The sequence below is a fragment of the Grus americana genome, chromosome 3 (genome assembly GCF_028858705.1).
Source record: "Grus americana isolate bGruAme1 chromosome 3, bGruAme1.mat, whole genome shotgun sequence".
In the NCBI taxonomy this organism is placed as follows: domain Eukaryota; kingdom Metazoa; phylum Chordata; class Aves; order Gruiformes; family Gruidae; genus Grus; species Grus americana.
The window spans coordinates 111947335-111963193 of NC_072854.1; the positions used below are offsets into that span (position 1 = coordinate 111947335).

The 15859-nt window shown below is 53.9% G+C and overlaps 2 protein-coding genes across 2 annotated transcripts; both read right to left on the bottom strand.

The window, feature by feature from the left end:
- Positions 1-427: 427 nt before the first annotated feature.
- LOC129204571 (outer dense fiber protein 3-like) lies at positions 428-2849 on the bottom strand. The gene is made up of 6 exons (XM_054820796.1): positions 2618-2849; positions 2048-2248; positions 1725-1826; positions 1258-1379; positions 672-812; positions 428-520 (listed from the first exon to the last, which is right to left on the bottom strand). The coding sequence occupies exons 1-6, from the start codon at positions 2847-2849 to the stop codon at positions 428-430; spliced, it is 891 nt and encodes a 296-aa protein (XP_054676771.1).
- A 6830-nt stretch (positions 2850-9679) lies between these two features.
- On the bottom strand, positions 9680-12101 carry LOC129204572 (outer dense fiber protein 3-like). Its single transcript, XM_054820797.1, has 6 exons — positions 11870-12101; positions 11300-11500; positions 10977-11078; positions 10510-10631; positions 9924-10064; positions 9680-9772 (listed from the first exon to the last, which is right to left on the bottom strand). Exons 1-6 carry the CDS (start codon positions 12099-12101, stop codon positions 9680-9682), a joined length of 891 nt encoding a protein of 296 aa, XP_054676772.1.
- Between the last annotated feature and the right edge of the window lie 3758 nt (positions 12102-15859).

Consider the following 15859-nt stretch of genomic DNA (forward strand, 5'->3'; position numbering starts at 1 on the left):
TTGGGTGTAATCGTTGGTCCCTCCCATTTTGAATGGACTGTGAAGAAGTACAATAAAGCTCACGCTATCTTCTGGAAGAATTGAGCTCTTCCCGTCTCACACAACAAAGCTGTCGTTTGCAGCTCAGTCCTTGGGGGTCCCCCCCCGTGCCTGTGGGACGCTTGGCTATGGGGGGAGAGCATGTGGGGAAGGGCTGGACTGCTTTCACGGGGCAGTGTTTAGCTCCGTTCAGGTGAAAGAGTGCTGTCAGAACTCTCTGCCTGGCTTACGCTGCTGATCTCGGTGCTCTGCCCTCGTCCTCGTCTTGCCATGTCTTGGTTGAGGCGTAGACGTGAAATGGAGAGAGGTGATTGTCCTCACTCATGCACAGCCCCTCTTCCCACAGATGAAGGCAAACAGGCCAGATCTTTGGGGGTACGTTGTTTTATTAGAGTTCTATCAAAGATATTAGAGGAGTGGTGTAGAGGGAATGACGGAGTCCAAAAGTGGGAGCAGGTGCCTGGGGCCTGGTCAGCGTCACCTGGAAGGAGAAAAGTGAGAAGAAAAACAGGTGACCGTGGTGCCTTGTTTTTGAAAAGGCGGTCTTGAGTTCTCAGAAGCCCTGTCAGCAGGGGGAGATGCTTAAGGGCTGGTTGTTGACAAGCAGAGGAGGAGAGGGCAGGCTGCCTTACCTTTCCCAGGCAGTAGTCTGCTGGCCCTGGCTTCACTGTTTTCTCGCCTCCAAGTCCACTTTTGGTTCCCATTGTGTACATGGGAGCCTTCTTTTTGTAGATGTCCAGTTCCACTTTGGGGAATGCAGCAGGACCTGGCGTCTGTAAGAGAGGCGGGGAGGTTGCTGGGTACAAAAGGCAGGTGCCGATTCTTGCCAAGTGCCCACAGGGGCTGCGCGAGTTGAGCTGGCTGGCCAGAGAAGTGGTGTGAGGGGCGCGGAGCGATGGGAACAAGGGCACCTCCTGTTTCCCTGCAGAGAGGCAGATTTCCCCGAGGAGGAGGGAGGTTCCCATCAGTGCCGATGAGCTTTGCCCCACCAGAACTGTTAGTGCTGGAAAACGAGGCACCGCAGGTGTCAACAGAGCATCCCCTCTCCCACTGTTAACAGCAGGAGAGCCAGGGGACCCCGTGGCTTCTCGGGTTTTGCCGCTGGCGCATAGAAGCGTGCGTTACGAGAGGCTGCAGCAGGCGCTGGAGTCCTTCTGCCCCGAGGAGAGAAGCTGAGCTTCAGCTGCTGACGTGAGAGAGCAGAGACGCATAGCTCACCTTGGAGAGGTCTTCAGCAAAGCCATTGTGCTTACTCCTCCCTTTCATGGAGTAGCACGGGCTGGCGTGGGTGTAGGCTGTGTTGGGTCCCACCAGCCGAGGCAGGGTGTAGGTGCCAGGACCTGGAAGGGCAATGGGAAGAGAGCGCGTGTGAGTCCTGCAGGGAGAGGAGCGGTACCAGAGCGGGAGAGAAGCAGCCTGCCAAGCCTGCTACAAGGAGCAGGAAGGATGCCTCGCCCCTCCTCCCAATGCCTCCGTCTTCTGTCGCATGCAGCGTGTGTTGGCAGCTCCAAGCCTGAGTTGCCAGTCCTTCTGTGGGGTGGGAGAAGCTGGTGCTCTGGGACACCAAGCAAGCTTGTCCTGCTGTGCAGGCTTTTCCCTAGGCCTGTTGAAAAAGCCGCTCGGCACATTTTCCCTGGAGGGCACGCAGGCTGCAAGTGTTTGCGTATTTGCCCGAGTTCCCTCACCTGGAGATTGGTTGGTTTTGAGAGCCTTGTGCCGGAAGGCCATGGACTGCACCGGCGCGCACTGGTAGAGGTGTTTGTCGGCCTTGTCGGTGGAGTAGTCGCCTAGGGCAGAGGAGAAGCAGAGAAAAGCAGTGAAGCTGGGCTCTTTTCCTCAAGCCAAAGGGGAAAGGTCAGGAGGAGGCGCTCAGCCTTGTTCGCTTTCCGTCTGGAAACCTCTGAAGCCTCTTCAGGGTGCAAGCTGACGTTTTGTACGCCGGTAGCACAGGGCAAAAGGAAGGCGCGCTTGTCTTGCCTGAAGGAAGTGCTAGAGAAATGGTACTCACTTGGTCCAGGGGTGATCTCTGTCTTCACCTTGGGAAGTCCGCAAATGTGCTGTGCTGGAGCCGTGTGCTTCCCATGCCTGGTGATGGAGGGCTGGACATAGTACCGAGGACCCGGAGACGAGCTGTCTGTCATGGGTGGTTTGGCCCCTCGCAATGTGTATGCAGGGGCTTTGGTTTTGGTGGGATTGTGAGCCAGGTATCCTAGGAAGAAAAGCTTGTGAAAGGACACCTGCCTGCAACGGCATATTTAAAGCTAGTTTCTAAGAAGTGGAGTGGCTGGAGTTGCTGGCCTGAAGAAATTCCCTTCCTGTGCGACTTTTTCCTCCAAGCGTGATGCCAGCAGGCCAACACGGTGGTACAATGACTTCCAGCAAGAACGACGTAGGCATTGTGCAATTCATCAGAATACCGCCAAAATGCTATTGTTATGAAGTATTGCACCCCGAAACAGTTGCTCAGCTAACTTGGCATGAGAGCATGGAGGCCTGGAGCAAAGGGGAATGGAGCTGTGGCTGCTTGTCCCCTGGAGGTAGTGGGTGTGGTGCACCCCCCTTGCGATGGTGGTTTTACCTGTTGTCCCAGGGATTGAGTATTTGGGTCCCGGGCTGGTGAACTGCGCCAGGATGGGACCTCGTGGGCGATGAGGTCTCCAGGTGCCCACGTAGGCTCCGTCCGTGTTGGAGGTGGCTACAAAGCCTACGGCAAGAGCAGAAGAGTTACCGAAGGGCTTCCCTGACAGAGGCCCGGTGCGAAACCTCCCTGGGAGGAGCAGCAGTGCTTCACCTTTCTCGGCCTTGGCCATCAGACTTGGAGTGGATGAACTACTTGACTGCTGCAGCTCTCGGTCGCGGAGCGCGGCGAGGGTGAGCAGGCAACCTCTCGGTCAGGAGAGGTTCTGGTGCCTGCTGCCAGGTGGCCTTGGGGACATGCCTTGGCTTGTCACGGAAGTGCACTGTGACCTCATACAGGCTCCTGGCATGTGTCAGATGTGACATTTGTGTCCTAGGACTGATTGAGAGCTGGGGAAGTCCAGCTTGCAGGGCCAGACCTTCATGACGTGTGCACGGCAGAAACACGCAACAAGGGAAAAACTGATGGCGTTCACGCGTTTAATCTAGCAGCCTTACGTTCTTATACTGTTGGGCTCACGTAATAATAAGAATGTACATTTGAACACCTGGAATTTCTATTTCGCCTCTTATTTTCCGCATGTGTCTTAATCTACATTTTTTTTTCCTGGCAAGGGCAACGTGGGCCTGGTGTTAGTAAGCAGAATTTGCTGCCGGGAGCTCTCGCTTAGCAAGGTGTGGCAATACCTCTGTGGTGCCGCTTTAGGGAGTTTGTCCTTGGAAACAGAGGCAAGAGAGGCCTTTCCCAATGTGCAGAAGAAATTGTGCAGACTCGTGTGTACTTTCTAGGTTATGCAAGAAAAGGTAGTTACCATGTTTGAGGCATGACAGAAGCCATCACGCAGCACCAAAACCATCACATTCTGGCACAAGATAAATGTGCTTCCCCTGTACTTCCCAACCCTATTGGCTATAGGAGAAAGTAAGAGGCTTAGGGTGGTGGGATAAGCGTCCTGCAGTGCCCAACTCATCCTAGTACGCCCTGCCTCTGCCCGCAGCTGGCTCACGTACAGGTGAGCTGCTGGGCTTTCATTTTACAGGGTGGTTGACTCTGAATGTCAAAAGTTGTCCTGGAGACTTCCTCACCTGAAATGCCATCCTTTCTCCTTTCTGAGCCTCCTCAGAGGTTACTTCTGAAAATCTGGCATGATTTTTAAACAATTGTCTTTTCTGCTCTTGTGACTGCTGCCACCCGCAAACGCAAAAGCAGAGGGAGAGAGAGAGGGTTCCCAAGCCAGTACCCCCAGGGGCAGAAAAAGGGAGCTAGTGCCGAGAGGCAGCTCTGTCTCAGCGTGGGCGGGGATGAGAGGGAAGGCGGCAGTTTAAAACCCAGTGTACCCGCCCTTTCAGCAAAGCCACTGAGGCGAAGGGCTCTGGAGCGGGGGATTGCCATGAGGGCCCCTTCCTAAAGCGGCAAAACTGCACAGGCAAAAGCACAGGGAGAGAGAGGATTCCTCTGTGGCCCCCCCGGGGCAGAAAAGAGGGAGCTGCTGAGGAGAGGCACCTCTGTCTCAGCGTGGGCGGGGATGAGAGCGAAGGCGGCAGTTTAAAACCCCGTGTACCCGCCCTTTCAGCAAAGCCACTGAGGCGAAGGGCTCTGGAGCGGGGGATTGCCATGATGGCCCCTTCCTAAAGCGGCAAAACTGCACAGGCAAAAGCACAGGGAGAGAGAGGGTTCCCCGGAGCAGAAGAGAGGGAGCTCCTGATGAGAGGCAGCTCTGACTCGGCGGGGACAAAAGCGAAGGCAGCCAAACCCGCTCGCATACAAGAGCAGTCCCCAGGGAGCGCAAGCGGCCAGGAGCATGGCGAATGATGGGGGGGCAGGCAGGATGTGGCGCGGCAGTTTGCGAGGCAGTTTGCGCAGGCTGGGTGTGTGGGTAGGGCACGGTACTCATCCTGGTTCTAAAGGGCAGCTCACCTGGTGGTCATCCCCCTCCCAGGAGAGGACGGGCTATGGTTTCCACTTGCCTGAAAGCCATTGACAGAAGGAATATGGCAACCCACATGGAGTTCCCATGCAAACATACAGCTGTCCAGGTCTCTGGCTGCAGGGAGTGCGTGAGCCTGTCACTGGGACCGGAGGGCAGCAGTGACAACAGCCGGTTTTGGTGTGACCAGGTGGATGATCTGTTCAGCCTGGTGGCAGAGCTGAAAGAGGAAGTGGAAAGATTAAGGGGTATCGGGGAGTATGAGAGGGAGATAGATTGGTGGAGCCACACCCTATCATCCCTGAGGCCAAGGCAGCCGATGGGTGCTCCACAAGAAGCAGAGGATCCCCTACCCTCTTGCCACCAAGTAGAAGGAGAGGACCTTAGAGACAAGGGGGAATGGAAACAGGTCCCTGCTTGGGGTAGCAGGCGAATCCCCTCCCAGCCTCCCTCACTCTCCCAGTTTCCCTTATACAACAGATATGGGGCTCTGGAACTGGAGGGCCAGGTAAATGAGAATGTAAGTGAAGGTCCATCTAGGGGGTTGCCTAGGGTGAGTCAGTCAACCCCTTGCCTTTTGACTGCCTCTGTTAAGAAAAAAAGGAGGGTAATTGTCATAGGCGAGTCCCTTCTGAGGGGAACAGAGGGCCCAATCTGCCAACTAGGCGCATCCCACAGGGAAGTCTGCTGCCCCCCTGGGGCCCGGATTAGAGACGTTACCGGGAAACTCCCTGGTCTGGTACAGCCCTCTGATTATTATCCGCTGTTGGTTATGCAGGTTGGCAGTGATGAGGTTGCAGAGAGAAGTCCAAAAGTGATGAAAAGGGACTTCAGGGCACTAGGACGATTAGTTGAAGGATCAGGAGCACAGGTAGTGTTTTCCTCAATCCCGTCAGTGGCAGGGAAGAATACTGAAAGGAACAGGAAAACTTAACTGATCAACATGTGGCTCAGAGGCTGGTGCCACCGGTGGGATTTTGGGGTTTTTTGATTATGGGGAGGTTTACATGGCACTGGGTCTGCTGGCGACTAATGGAGTCCAGCTATCTCAAAGAAGGAAAAGGATTCTCATGAGCTGGTGAGGCTCATCGAGAGGGCTTTAAACTAGGATCGAAGTGGGAAGGAAGTATAACCAGGCTCACTAGAGAGGAGCCTAGGGGTAGCATGCCAGTGTTGGGGGTGAAATTGAAAGCCCAGCTCAAGTGCATCCACACCAATGCACGCAGCATGGGCAACAAACAGGAGGAACTGGAAGCCATTGTGCAGCAGGATAGCTGTGACTTAGTTGCCATCACAGAAACGTGGTGGGACAAGTCTCATGACTGGAGTGCTGCCATGGATGGCCATAAGCTCTTCAGAAGGGATAGGCATGGAAGGAGAGGCGGTGAGGTGGCTCTGTATGTTAGGGAGTGTTTCGATTGTATAGAGCTCGACGATTGTGATAATAAGGTCGAGTGCTTATGGATAAGGATGAGAGGGAAGGCCAGCAATGCAGATATCCTGCTGGGAGTCTGTTACAGACCACCCAGCCAGGATGAAGAGGCAGATGAAGCATTCTACAAGCAGCTGGCAGAAGTCTCACAACCGCTAGTCCTTGTTCTTGTGGGGGACTTCAACTTACCAGACGTCTGCTGGAAATGCAACATAGCAGGGGAAACAGTCTAGGAGGTTCCTGGAGTGTGTGGAAGATAACTTCCTGACACAGCTGGTAAGCGAGCCTACCAGGGGAGATGTCTCGCTCAGCCTGCTCTTCACAAACAGAGAAGGACTGGTGGGAGATGTGGTGGTCGGAGGCCGTCTTGGGCTTAGCGACCATGAAGTGATAGAGTTTTTGATTCATGGTGAAGTAAGGAGGGGGATCAGCAAAACCACTAACACGGACTTCTGGAGGGCAGACTTTGGCCTGCTCAGGACACTGGTTAAGAGAGTCCCTTGGGAGACAGTCCTGAAGGGAAAAGGGGTTCAGGAAGGCTGGGCATTCTTTAAGAAGGAAGTCTTAAACGCACGGGAGCAAGCCGTCCCCACGTGCTGTAAGAAGAACCGGCAGGGAAGATGACCGACCTGGCTGAACATGGAACTTTGGCTGAGACTCAGGGGAAAAAAAAGGAGAGTCTACCACTCTTTGAAGAAGGGTCAGGCAACTCAAGAAGAATAGAGGGATCTTGTTAGGTCATGCAGAGATAAAATTAGAAAGGCAAAAGCCCAGCTAGAACTCAATCTGGCCACTGTTGTAAGGGATAACAAAAAATGCTTTTACAAATACATTAACAACAAAAAGAGAGCTGAGGAGACTCTCCATCCTTTATTGGATGCAGAGGGGAACACAGCCACCAAGGATGAGGAAAAGGCTGAGGTACTTAATGCCTTCTCTGCCTCAGTCTTTAATAGTCAGACCAGCTGTCCCCAGGGCATTCAGCCCCCTGAGCTGGAAGACAGGGACGGAGAGCTGAAGGAAGGCCCGTGGATGTTATCTACCTGGACTTTAGTAAAGCCTTCCATACTGTCTCCCACAGCATTCTCTTAGAGAGGCTGGCAGCTCATGGCATAGACAGGTGCACTCTTCGCTAGGTAAAAAAAAAAAAATAGCTGGAAGGCCGAGCCCAGAGAGTTGGGGTGAGCGGAGTTAAATCCAGTTGGCAGCCACTCACAAGCGGTGTTCCCCAGGACTCAGTCTTGGGGCCAAACTTAATATCTTTATCGATGATCTAGACGAGGGGATTGAATGCACCCTCAGTAAGTTTGCAGATGACACCAAACTGGGTGGGAGTGTTGATCTGCTTGAGGGTAGGAAGGCTCTGTAGAGGGATCTGGACAGGCTGGATCGATGGGCCGAGGCCAACTGTATGAAGTTTAACCAGGCAAGTGCCAGGTCCTGGACTTTCGTCACAACAACCCCATGCAACGCTAGAGGCTTGGGGAAGAGTGGCTGGAAAGCTGCCTAGCAGAAAAGGACCTGGGTGTGCTGGTTGACATCTGGCTGAACGTGAGCCAGCAGTGTGCTCAGGTGGCCAAGAAGGGCAACAGCATCCTGGCTTGTATCAGCAATAGTGTGGCCAGCAGGAGTAGGGAAGTGATTGTGCCCCTGTACTCGGCTCTGGGGAGGCTGCACCTCAAATACTGTGTTCAGTTTTGGGCCCCTCACTACAAGAAGGACATTGAGGTGCTGGAGCATGTCCAGAGAAGGGCAATGAAGCTGGTCAAGGGACTGGAGCACAAGTCTTATGAGGAGCGGCTGAGGGAACTGGGGTTATTTAGCCTGGAGAAGAGGAGGCTGAGTGGAGACTTTATTGCTCTCTACAACTACCTGAAAGGAGGTTGTAGCCGGGTGGGTGTTGGTCTCTTCTCCCAGGTAACTAGCAAAAGGACAAGAGGAAATGGTCTTAAGTTGGATCAAGGGGGGATTTAGATTAGATATTAGGAAACATTTCTTCACCAAAAGAGTGGTCAGGCATTGGAACAGGCTGCCAGAGAGGTGGTGGAGTGACCATCCCTGAAGGTGTTCAAAAAACCTGTAGACGTGGCACTTGGGACATGGTTTAGTAGACATGGTGGTTTTGGGTCGACGTTTGGTCTTGATGATCTTAGAGATCTTGTACAACCTTAATATTCTATGATTCACTGCTCTGTCAAGCTTCCTGATAACACCCCAAGTGGTAACGGGATCGTGCAGGAGGGGGTTTCTCTTGCTCTCCTGGAGACAGTAAGGCGGAACAGACACATCATCGGCCTCGAATCCTAGTCGAGCAAGGCTGAAAAGGAGCCCCGAAGCAAGCACTCTGTGGCTGGCTGCGCTATTCACGAGAGGCTTGGGGAGTTCACGCCAACATACCTAGACCATCACATCCAGTCACCAAGTCTTCCCATTGCACTCACAAGCCACGTCTCAGTATATGCAAGAAGCAGAAGCTCCCATTTTTCTTTCTAGGTACATATATCATTCCAGCCTGGCCCATATCCCTCTTTTTAAGAGATTTGGTGGCACACAGAGCTGAGATTGATGGTCCGCTTAAGCGTGCAGCCAGCACCAGTCTCTATTACTGAAATGAGCTGATGAGAAAAGTTGAAGAAGCCCCCTCATGTTCCACAGTATCTCCCAAACAGCCAAACCTCTCTCACCAAGAGAAAATGTGTTGGCCCTTCCTCTTCTCCCTGTAGAGAAGTGTCACCAGGTTGCAACTTGCCAGTTAGGCTCCCCTTGGAGATAACAGCCAATTACAAATGGAAAGTGTGCCGGGGAACTTCAAATTCCAGCCCTGATACATGGCACAAGTTAAAGGCAATCTCACATCACCAGCAGGAAACATTTGTTCTTTGATGTGACCCTCGGTGTACAGGCAGACTAATAATGGGAAAAGGTAGATGGGCAGGTAGGGCAGCAGCAAAAAACTTCCTCTGCCTTCAGTATCTCCAGGTTTCTGTGACTTCCCGGTGGTAGAAACCTGAAAGAATTGCACAGTGCCGTAGGCCGCGAGGGCTGGGGAAGATGGGGTTGTTTCCTCCTTGCAGCTGTGCAAAGGGCTGAAGTCTGCCAACACCTCTGTCAGGCCAGGGCGCGTCTCCTGGCAGGTTGCTGAGAAGAGCAAAGGTCTGTTCCCCAAGGCCTGACGGACTCTGCCATCCATCACAGCCGAGATGCTGGTGCACGCTGTTGGGTGTAATCGTTGGTCCCTCCCATTTTGAATGGACTGTGAAGAAGTACAATAAAGCTCACGCTATCTTCTGGAAGAATTGAGCTCTTCCCGTCTCACACAACAAAGCTGTCGTTTGCAGCTCAGTCCTTGGGGGTCCCCCCCCGTGCCTGTGGGACGCTTGGCTATGGGGGCAGAGCATGTGGGGAAGGGCTGGACTGCTTTCACGGGGCAGTGTTTAGCTCCGTTCAGGTGAAAGAGTGCTGTCAGAACTCTCTGCCTGGCTTACGCTGCTGATCTCGGTGCTCTGCCCTCGTCCTCGTCTTGCCATGTCTTGGTTGAGGCGTAGACGTGAAATGGAGAGAGGTGATTGTCCTCACTCATGCACAGCCCCTCTTCCCACAGATGAAGGCAAACAGGCCAGATCTTTGGGGGTACGTTGTTTTATTAGAGTTCTATCAAAGATATTAGAGGAGTGGTGTAGAGGGAATGACGGAGTCCAAAAGTGGGAGCAGGTGCCTGGGGCCTGGTCAGCGTCACCTGGAAGGAGAAAAGTGAGAAGAAAAACAGGTGACCGTGGTGCCTTGTTTTTGAAAAGGCGGTCTTGAGTTCTCAGAAGCCCTGTCAGCAGGGGGAGATGCTTAAGGGCTGGTTGTTGACAAGCAGAGGAGGAGAGGGCAGGCTGCCTTACCTTTCCCAGGCAGTAGTCTGCTGGCCCTGGCTTCACTGTTTTCTCGCCTCCAAGTCCACTTTTGGTTCCCATTGTGTACATGGGAGCCTTCTTTTTGTAGATGTCCAGTTCCACTTTGGGGAATGCAGCAGGACCTGGCGTCTGTAAGAGAGGCGGGGAGGTTGCTGGGTACAAAAGGCAGGTGCCGATTCTTGCCAAGTGCCCACAGGGGCTGCGCGAGTTGAGCTGGCTGGCCAGAGAAGTGGTGTGAGGGGCGCGGAGCGATGGGAACAAGGGCACCTCCTGTTTCCCTGCAGAGAGGCAGATTTCCCCGAGGAGGAGGGAGGTTCCCATCAGTGCCGATGAGCTTTGCCCCACCAGAACTGTTAGTGCTGGAAAACGAGGCACCGCAGGTGTCAACAGAGCATCCCCTCTCCCACTGTTAACAGCAGGAGAGCCAGGGGACCCCGTGGCTTCTCGGGTTTTGCCGCTGGCGCATAGAAGCGTGCGTTACGAGAGGCTGCAGCAGGCGCTGGAGTCCTTCTGCCCCGAGGAGAGAAGCTGAGCTTCAGCTGCTGACGTGAGAGAGCAGAGACGCATAGCTCACCTTGGAGAGGTCTTCAGCAAAGCCATTGTGCTTACTCCTCCCTTTCATGGAGTAGCACGGGCTGGCGTGGGTGTAGGCTGTGTTGGGTCCCACCAGCCGAGGCAGGGTGTAGGTGCCAGGACCTGGAAGGGCAATGGGAAGAGAGCGCGTGTGAGTCCTGCAGGGAGAGGAGCGGTACCAGAGCGGGAGAGAAGCAGCCTGCCAAGCCTGCTACAAGGAGCAGGAAGGATGCCTCGCCCCTCCTCCCAATGCCTCCGTCTTCTGTCGCATGCAGCGTGTGTTGGCAGCTCCAAGCCTGAGTTGCCAGTCCTTCTGTGGGGTGGGAGAAGCTGGTGCTCTGGGACACCAAGCAAGCTTGTCCTGCTGTGCAGGCTTTTCCCTAGGCCTGTTGAAAAAGCCGCTCGGCACATTTTCCCTGGAGGGCACGCAGGCTGCAAGTGTTTGCGTATTTGCCCGAGTTCCCTCACCTGGAGATTGGTTGGTTTTGAGAGCCTTGTGCCGGAAGGCCATGGACTGCACCGGCGCGCACTGGTAGAGGTGTTTGTCGGCCTTGTCGGTGGAGTAGTCGCCTAGGGCAGAGGAGAAGCAGAGAAAAGCAGTGAAGCTGGGCTCTTTTCCTCAAGCCAAAGGGGAAAGGTCAGGAGGAGGCGCTCAGCCTTGTTCGCTTTCCGTCTGGAAACCTCTGAAGCCTCTTCAGGGTGCAAGCTGACGTTTTGTACGCCAGTAGCACAGGGCAAAAGGAAGGCGCGCTTGTCTTGCCTGAAGGAAGTGCTAGAGAAATGGTACTCACTTGGTCCAGGGGTGATCTCTGTCTTCACCTTGGGAAGTCCGCAAATGTGCTGTGCTGGAGCCGTGTGCTTCCCATGCCTGGTGATGGAGGGCTGGACATAGTACCGAGGACCCGGAGACGAGCTGTCTGTCATGGGTGGTTTGGCCCCTCGCAATGTGTATGCAGGGGCTTTGGTTTTGGTGGGATTGTGAGCCAGGTATCCTAGGAAGAAAAGCTTGTGAAAGGACACCTGCCTGCAACGGCATATTTAAAGCTAGTTTCTAAGAAGTGGAGTGGCTGGAGTTGCTGGCCTGAAGAAATTCCCTTCCTGTGCGACTTTTTCCTCCAAGCGTGATGCCAGCAGGCCAACACGGTGGTACAATGACTTCCAGCAAGAACGACGTAGGCATTGTGCAATTCATCAGAATACCGCCAAAATGCTGTTGTTATGAAGTATTGCACCCCAAAACAGTTGCTCAGCTAACTTGGCATGAGAGCATGGAGGCCTGGAGCAAAGGGGAATGGAGCTGTGGCTGCTTGTCCCCTGGAGGTAGTGGGTGTGGTGCACCCCCCTTGCGATGGTGGTTTTACCTGTTGTCCCAGGGATTGAGTATTTGGGTCCCGGGCTGGTGAACTGCGCCAGGATGGGACCTCGTGGGCGATGAGGTCTCCAGGTGCCCACGTAGGCTCCGTCCGTGTTGGAGGTGGCTACAAAGCCTACGGCAAGAGCAGAAGAGTTACCGAAGGGCTTCCCTGACAGAGGCCCGGTGCGAAACCTCCCTGGGAGGAGCAGCAGTGCTTCACCTTTCTCGGCCTTGGCCATCGGACTTGGAGTGGATGAACTACTTGACTGCTGCAGCTCTCGGTCGCGGAGCGCGGCGAGGGTGAGCAGGCAACCTCTCGGTCAGGAGAGGTTCTGGTGCCTGCTGCCAGGTGGCCTTGGGGACATGCCTTGGCTTGTCACGGAAGTGCACTGTGACCTCATACAGGCTCCTGGCATGTGTCAGATGTGACATTTGTGTCCTAGGACTGATTGAGAGCTGGGGAAGTCCAGCTTGCAGGGCCAGACCTTCATGACGTGTGCACGGCAGAAACACGCAACGAGGGAAAAACTGATGGCGTTCACGCGTTTAATCTAGCAGCCTTACGTTCTTCTACTGTTGGGCTCACGTAATAATAAGAATGTGCATTTGAACACCTGGAATTTCTATTTCGCCTCTTATTTTCCGCATGTGTCTTAATCTACATTTTTTTTTTCCTGGCAAGGGCAACGTGGGCCTGGTGTTAGTAAGCAGAATTTGCTGCCGGGGGCTCTCGCTTAGCAAGGTGTGGCAATACCTCTGTGGTGCCGCTTTAGGGAGTTTGTCCTTGGAAACAGAGGCAAGAGAGGCCTTTCCCAATGTGCAGAAGAAATTGTGCAGACTCGTGTGTACTTTCTAGGTTATGCAAGAAAAGCTAGTTACCATGTTTGAGGCATGACAGAAGCCATCACGCAGCACCAAAACCATCACATTCTGGCACAAGATAAATGTGCTTCCCCTGTACTTCCCAACCCTATTGGCTATAGGAGAAAGTAGGAGGCTTAGGGTGGTGGGATAAGCGTCCTGCAGTGCCCAACTCATCCTAGTACGCCCTGCCTCTGCCCGCAGCTGGCTCACGTACAGGTGAGCTGCTGGGCTTTCATTTTACAGGGTGGTTGACTCTGAATGTCAAAAGTTGTCCTGGAGACTTCCTCACCTGAAATGCCATCCTTTCTCCTTTCTGAGCCTCCTCAGAGGTTACTTCTGAAAATCTGGCATGATTTTTAAACAATTGTCTTTTCTGCTCTTGTGACTGCTGCCACCCGCAAACGCAAAAGCAGAGGGAGAGAGAGAGGGTTCCCAAGCCAGTACCCCCAGGGGCAGAAAAAGGGAGCTAGTGCCGAGAGGCAGCTCTGTCTCAGCGTGGGCGGGGATGAGGGCGAAGGCGGCAGTTTAAAACCCCGTGTACCCGCCCTTTCAGCAAAGCCACTGAGGCGAAGGGCTCTGGAGCGGGGGATTGCCATGAGGGCCCCTTCCTAAAGCGGCAAAACTGCACAGGCAAAAGCACAGGGAGAGAGAGGGTTCCCCGGAGCAGAAGAGAGGGAGCTCCTGATGAGAGGCAGCTCTGACTCGGCGGGGACAAAAGCGAAGGCAGCCAAACCCGCTCGCATACAAGAGCAGTCCCCAGGGAGCGCAAGCGGCCAGGAGCATGGCGAATGATGGGGGGGCAGGCAGGATGTGGCGCGGCAGTTTGCGAGGCAGTTTGCGCAGGCTGGGTGTGTGGGTAGGGCACGGTACTCATCCTGGTTCTAAAGGGCAGCTCACCTGGTGGTCATCCCCCTCCCAGGAGAGGACGGGCTATGGTTTCCACTTGCCTGAAAGCCATTGACAGAAGGAATATGGCAACCCACATGGAGTTCCCATGCAAACATACAGCTGTCCAGGTCTCTGGCTGCAGGGAGTGCGTGAGCCTGTCACTGGGACCGGAGGGCAGCAGTGACAACAGCCGGTTTTGGTGTGACCAGGTGGATGATCTGTTCAGCCTGGTGGCAGAGCTGAAAGAGGAAGTGGAAAGATTAAGGGGTATCGGGGAGTATGAGAGGGAGATAGATTGGTGGAGCCACACCCTATCATCCCTGAGGCCAAGGCAGCCGATGGGTGCTCCACAAGAAGCAGAGGATCCCCTACCCTCTTGCCACCAAGTAGAAGGAGAGGACCTTAGAGACAAGGGGGAATGGAAACAGGTCCCTGCTTGGGGTAGCAGGCGAATCCCCTCCCAGCCTCCCTCACTCTCCCAGTTTCCCTTATACAACAGATATGGGGCTCTGGAACTGGAGGGCCAGGTAAATGAGAATGTAAGTGAAGGTCCATCTAGGGGGTTGCCTAGGGTGAGTCAGTCAACCCCTTGCCTTTTGACTGCCTCTGTTAAGAAAAAAAGGAGGGTAATTGTCATAGGCGAGTCCCTTCTGAGGGGAACAGAGGGCCCAATCTGCCAACTAGGCGCATCCCACAGGGAAGTCTGCTGCCCCCCTGGGGCCCGGATTAGAGACGTTACCGGGAAACTCCCTGGTCTGGTACAGCCCTCTGATTATTATCCGCTGTTGGTTATGCAGGTTGGCAGTGATGAGGTTGCAGAGAGAAGTCCAAAAGTGATGAAAAGGGACTTCAGGGCACTAGGACGATTAGTTGAAGGATCAGGAGCACAGGTAGTGTTTTCCTCAATCCCGTCAGTGGCAGGGAAGAATACTGAAAGGAACAGGAAAACTTAACTGATCAACATGTGGCTCAGAGGCTGGTGCCACCGGTGGGATTTTGGGGTTTTTTGATTATGGGGAGGTTTACATGGCACTGGGTCTGCTGGCGACTAATGGAGTCCAGCTATCTCAAAGAAGGAAAAGGATTCTCATGAGCTGGTGAGGCTCATCGAGAGGGCTTTAAACTAGGATCGAAGTGGGAAGGAAGTATAACCAGGCTCACTAGAGAGGAGCCTAGGGGTAGCATGCCAGTGTTGGGGGTGAAATTGAAAGCCCAGCTCAAGTGCATCCACACCAATGCACGCAGCATGGGCAACAAACAGGAGGAACTGGAAGCCATTGTGCAGCAGGATAGCTGTGACTTAGTTGCCATCACAGAAACGTGGTGGGACAAGTCTCATGACTGGAGTGCTGCCATGGATGGCCATAAGCTCTTCAGAAGGGATAGGCATGGAAGGAGAGGCGGTGAGGTGGCTCTGTATGTTAGGGAGTGTTTCGATTGTATAGAGCTCGACGATTGTGATAATAAGGTCGAGTGCTTATGGATAAGGATGAGAGGGAAGGCCAGCAATGCAGATATCCTGCTGGGAGTCTGTTACAGACCACCCAGCCAGGATGAAGAGGCAGATGAAGCATTCTACAAGCAGCTGGCAGAAGTCTCACAACCGCTAGTCCTTGTTCTTGTGGGGGACTTCAACTTACCAGACGTCTGCTGGAAATGCAACATAGCAGGGGAAACAGTCTAGGAGGTTCCTGGAGTGTGTGGAAGATAACTTCCTGACACAGCTGGTAAGCGAGCCTACCAGGGGAGATGTCTCGCTCAGCCTGCTCTTCACAAACAGAGAAGGACTGGTGGGAGATGTGGTGGTCGGAGGCCGTCTTGGGCTTAGCGACCATGAAGTGATAGAGTTTTTGATTCATGGTGAAGTAAGGAGGGGGATCAGCAAAACCACTAACACGGACTTCTGGAGGGCAGACTTTGGCCTGCTCAGGACACTGGTTAAGAGAGTCCCTTGGGAGACAGTCCTGAAGGGAAAAGGGGTTCAGGAAGGCTGGGCATTCTTTAAGAAGGAAGTCTTAAACGCACGGGAGCAAGCCGTCCCCACGTGCTGTAAGAAGAACCGGCAGGGAAGATGACCGACCTGGCTGAACATGGAACTTTGGCTGAGACTCAGGGGAAAAAAAAGGAGAGTCTACCACTCTTTGAAGAAGGGTCAGGCAACTCAAGAAGAATAGAGGGATCTTGTTAGGTCATGCAGAGATAAAATTAGAAAGGCAAAAGCCCAGCTAGAACTCAATCTGGCCAC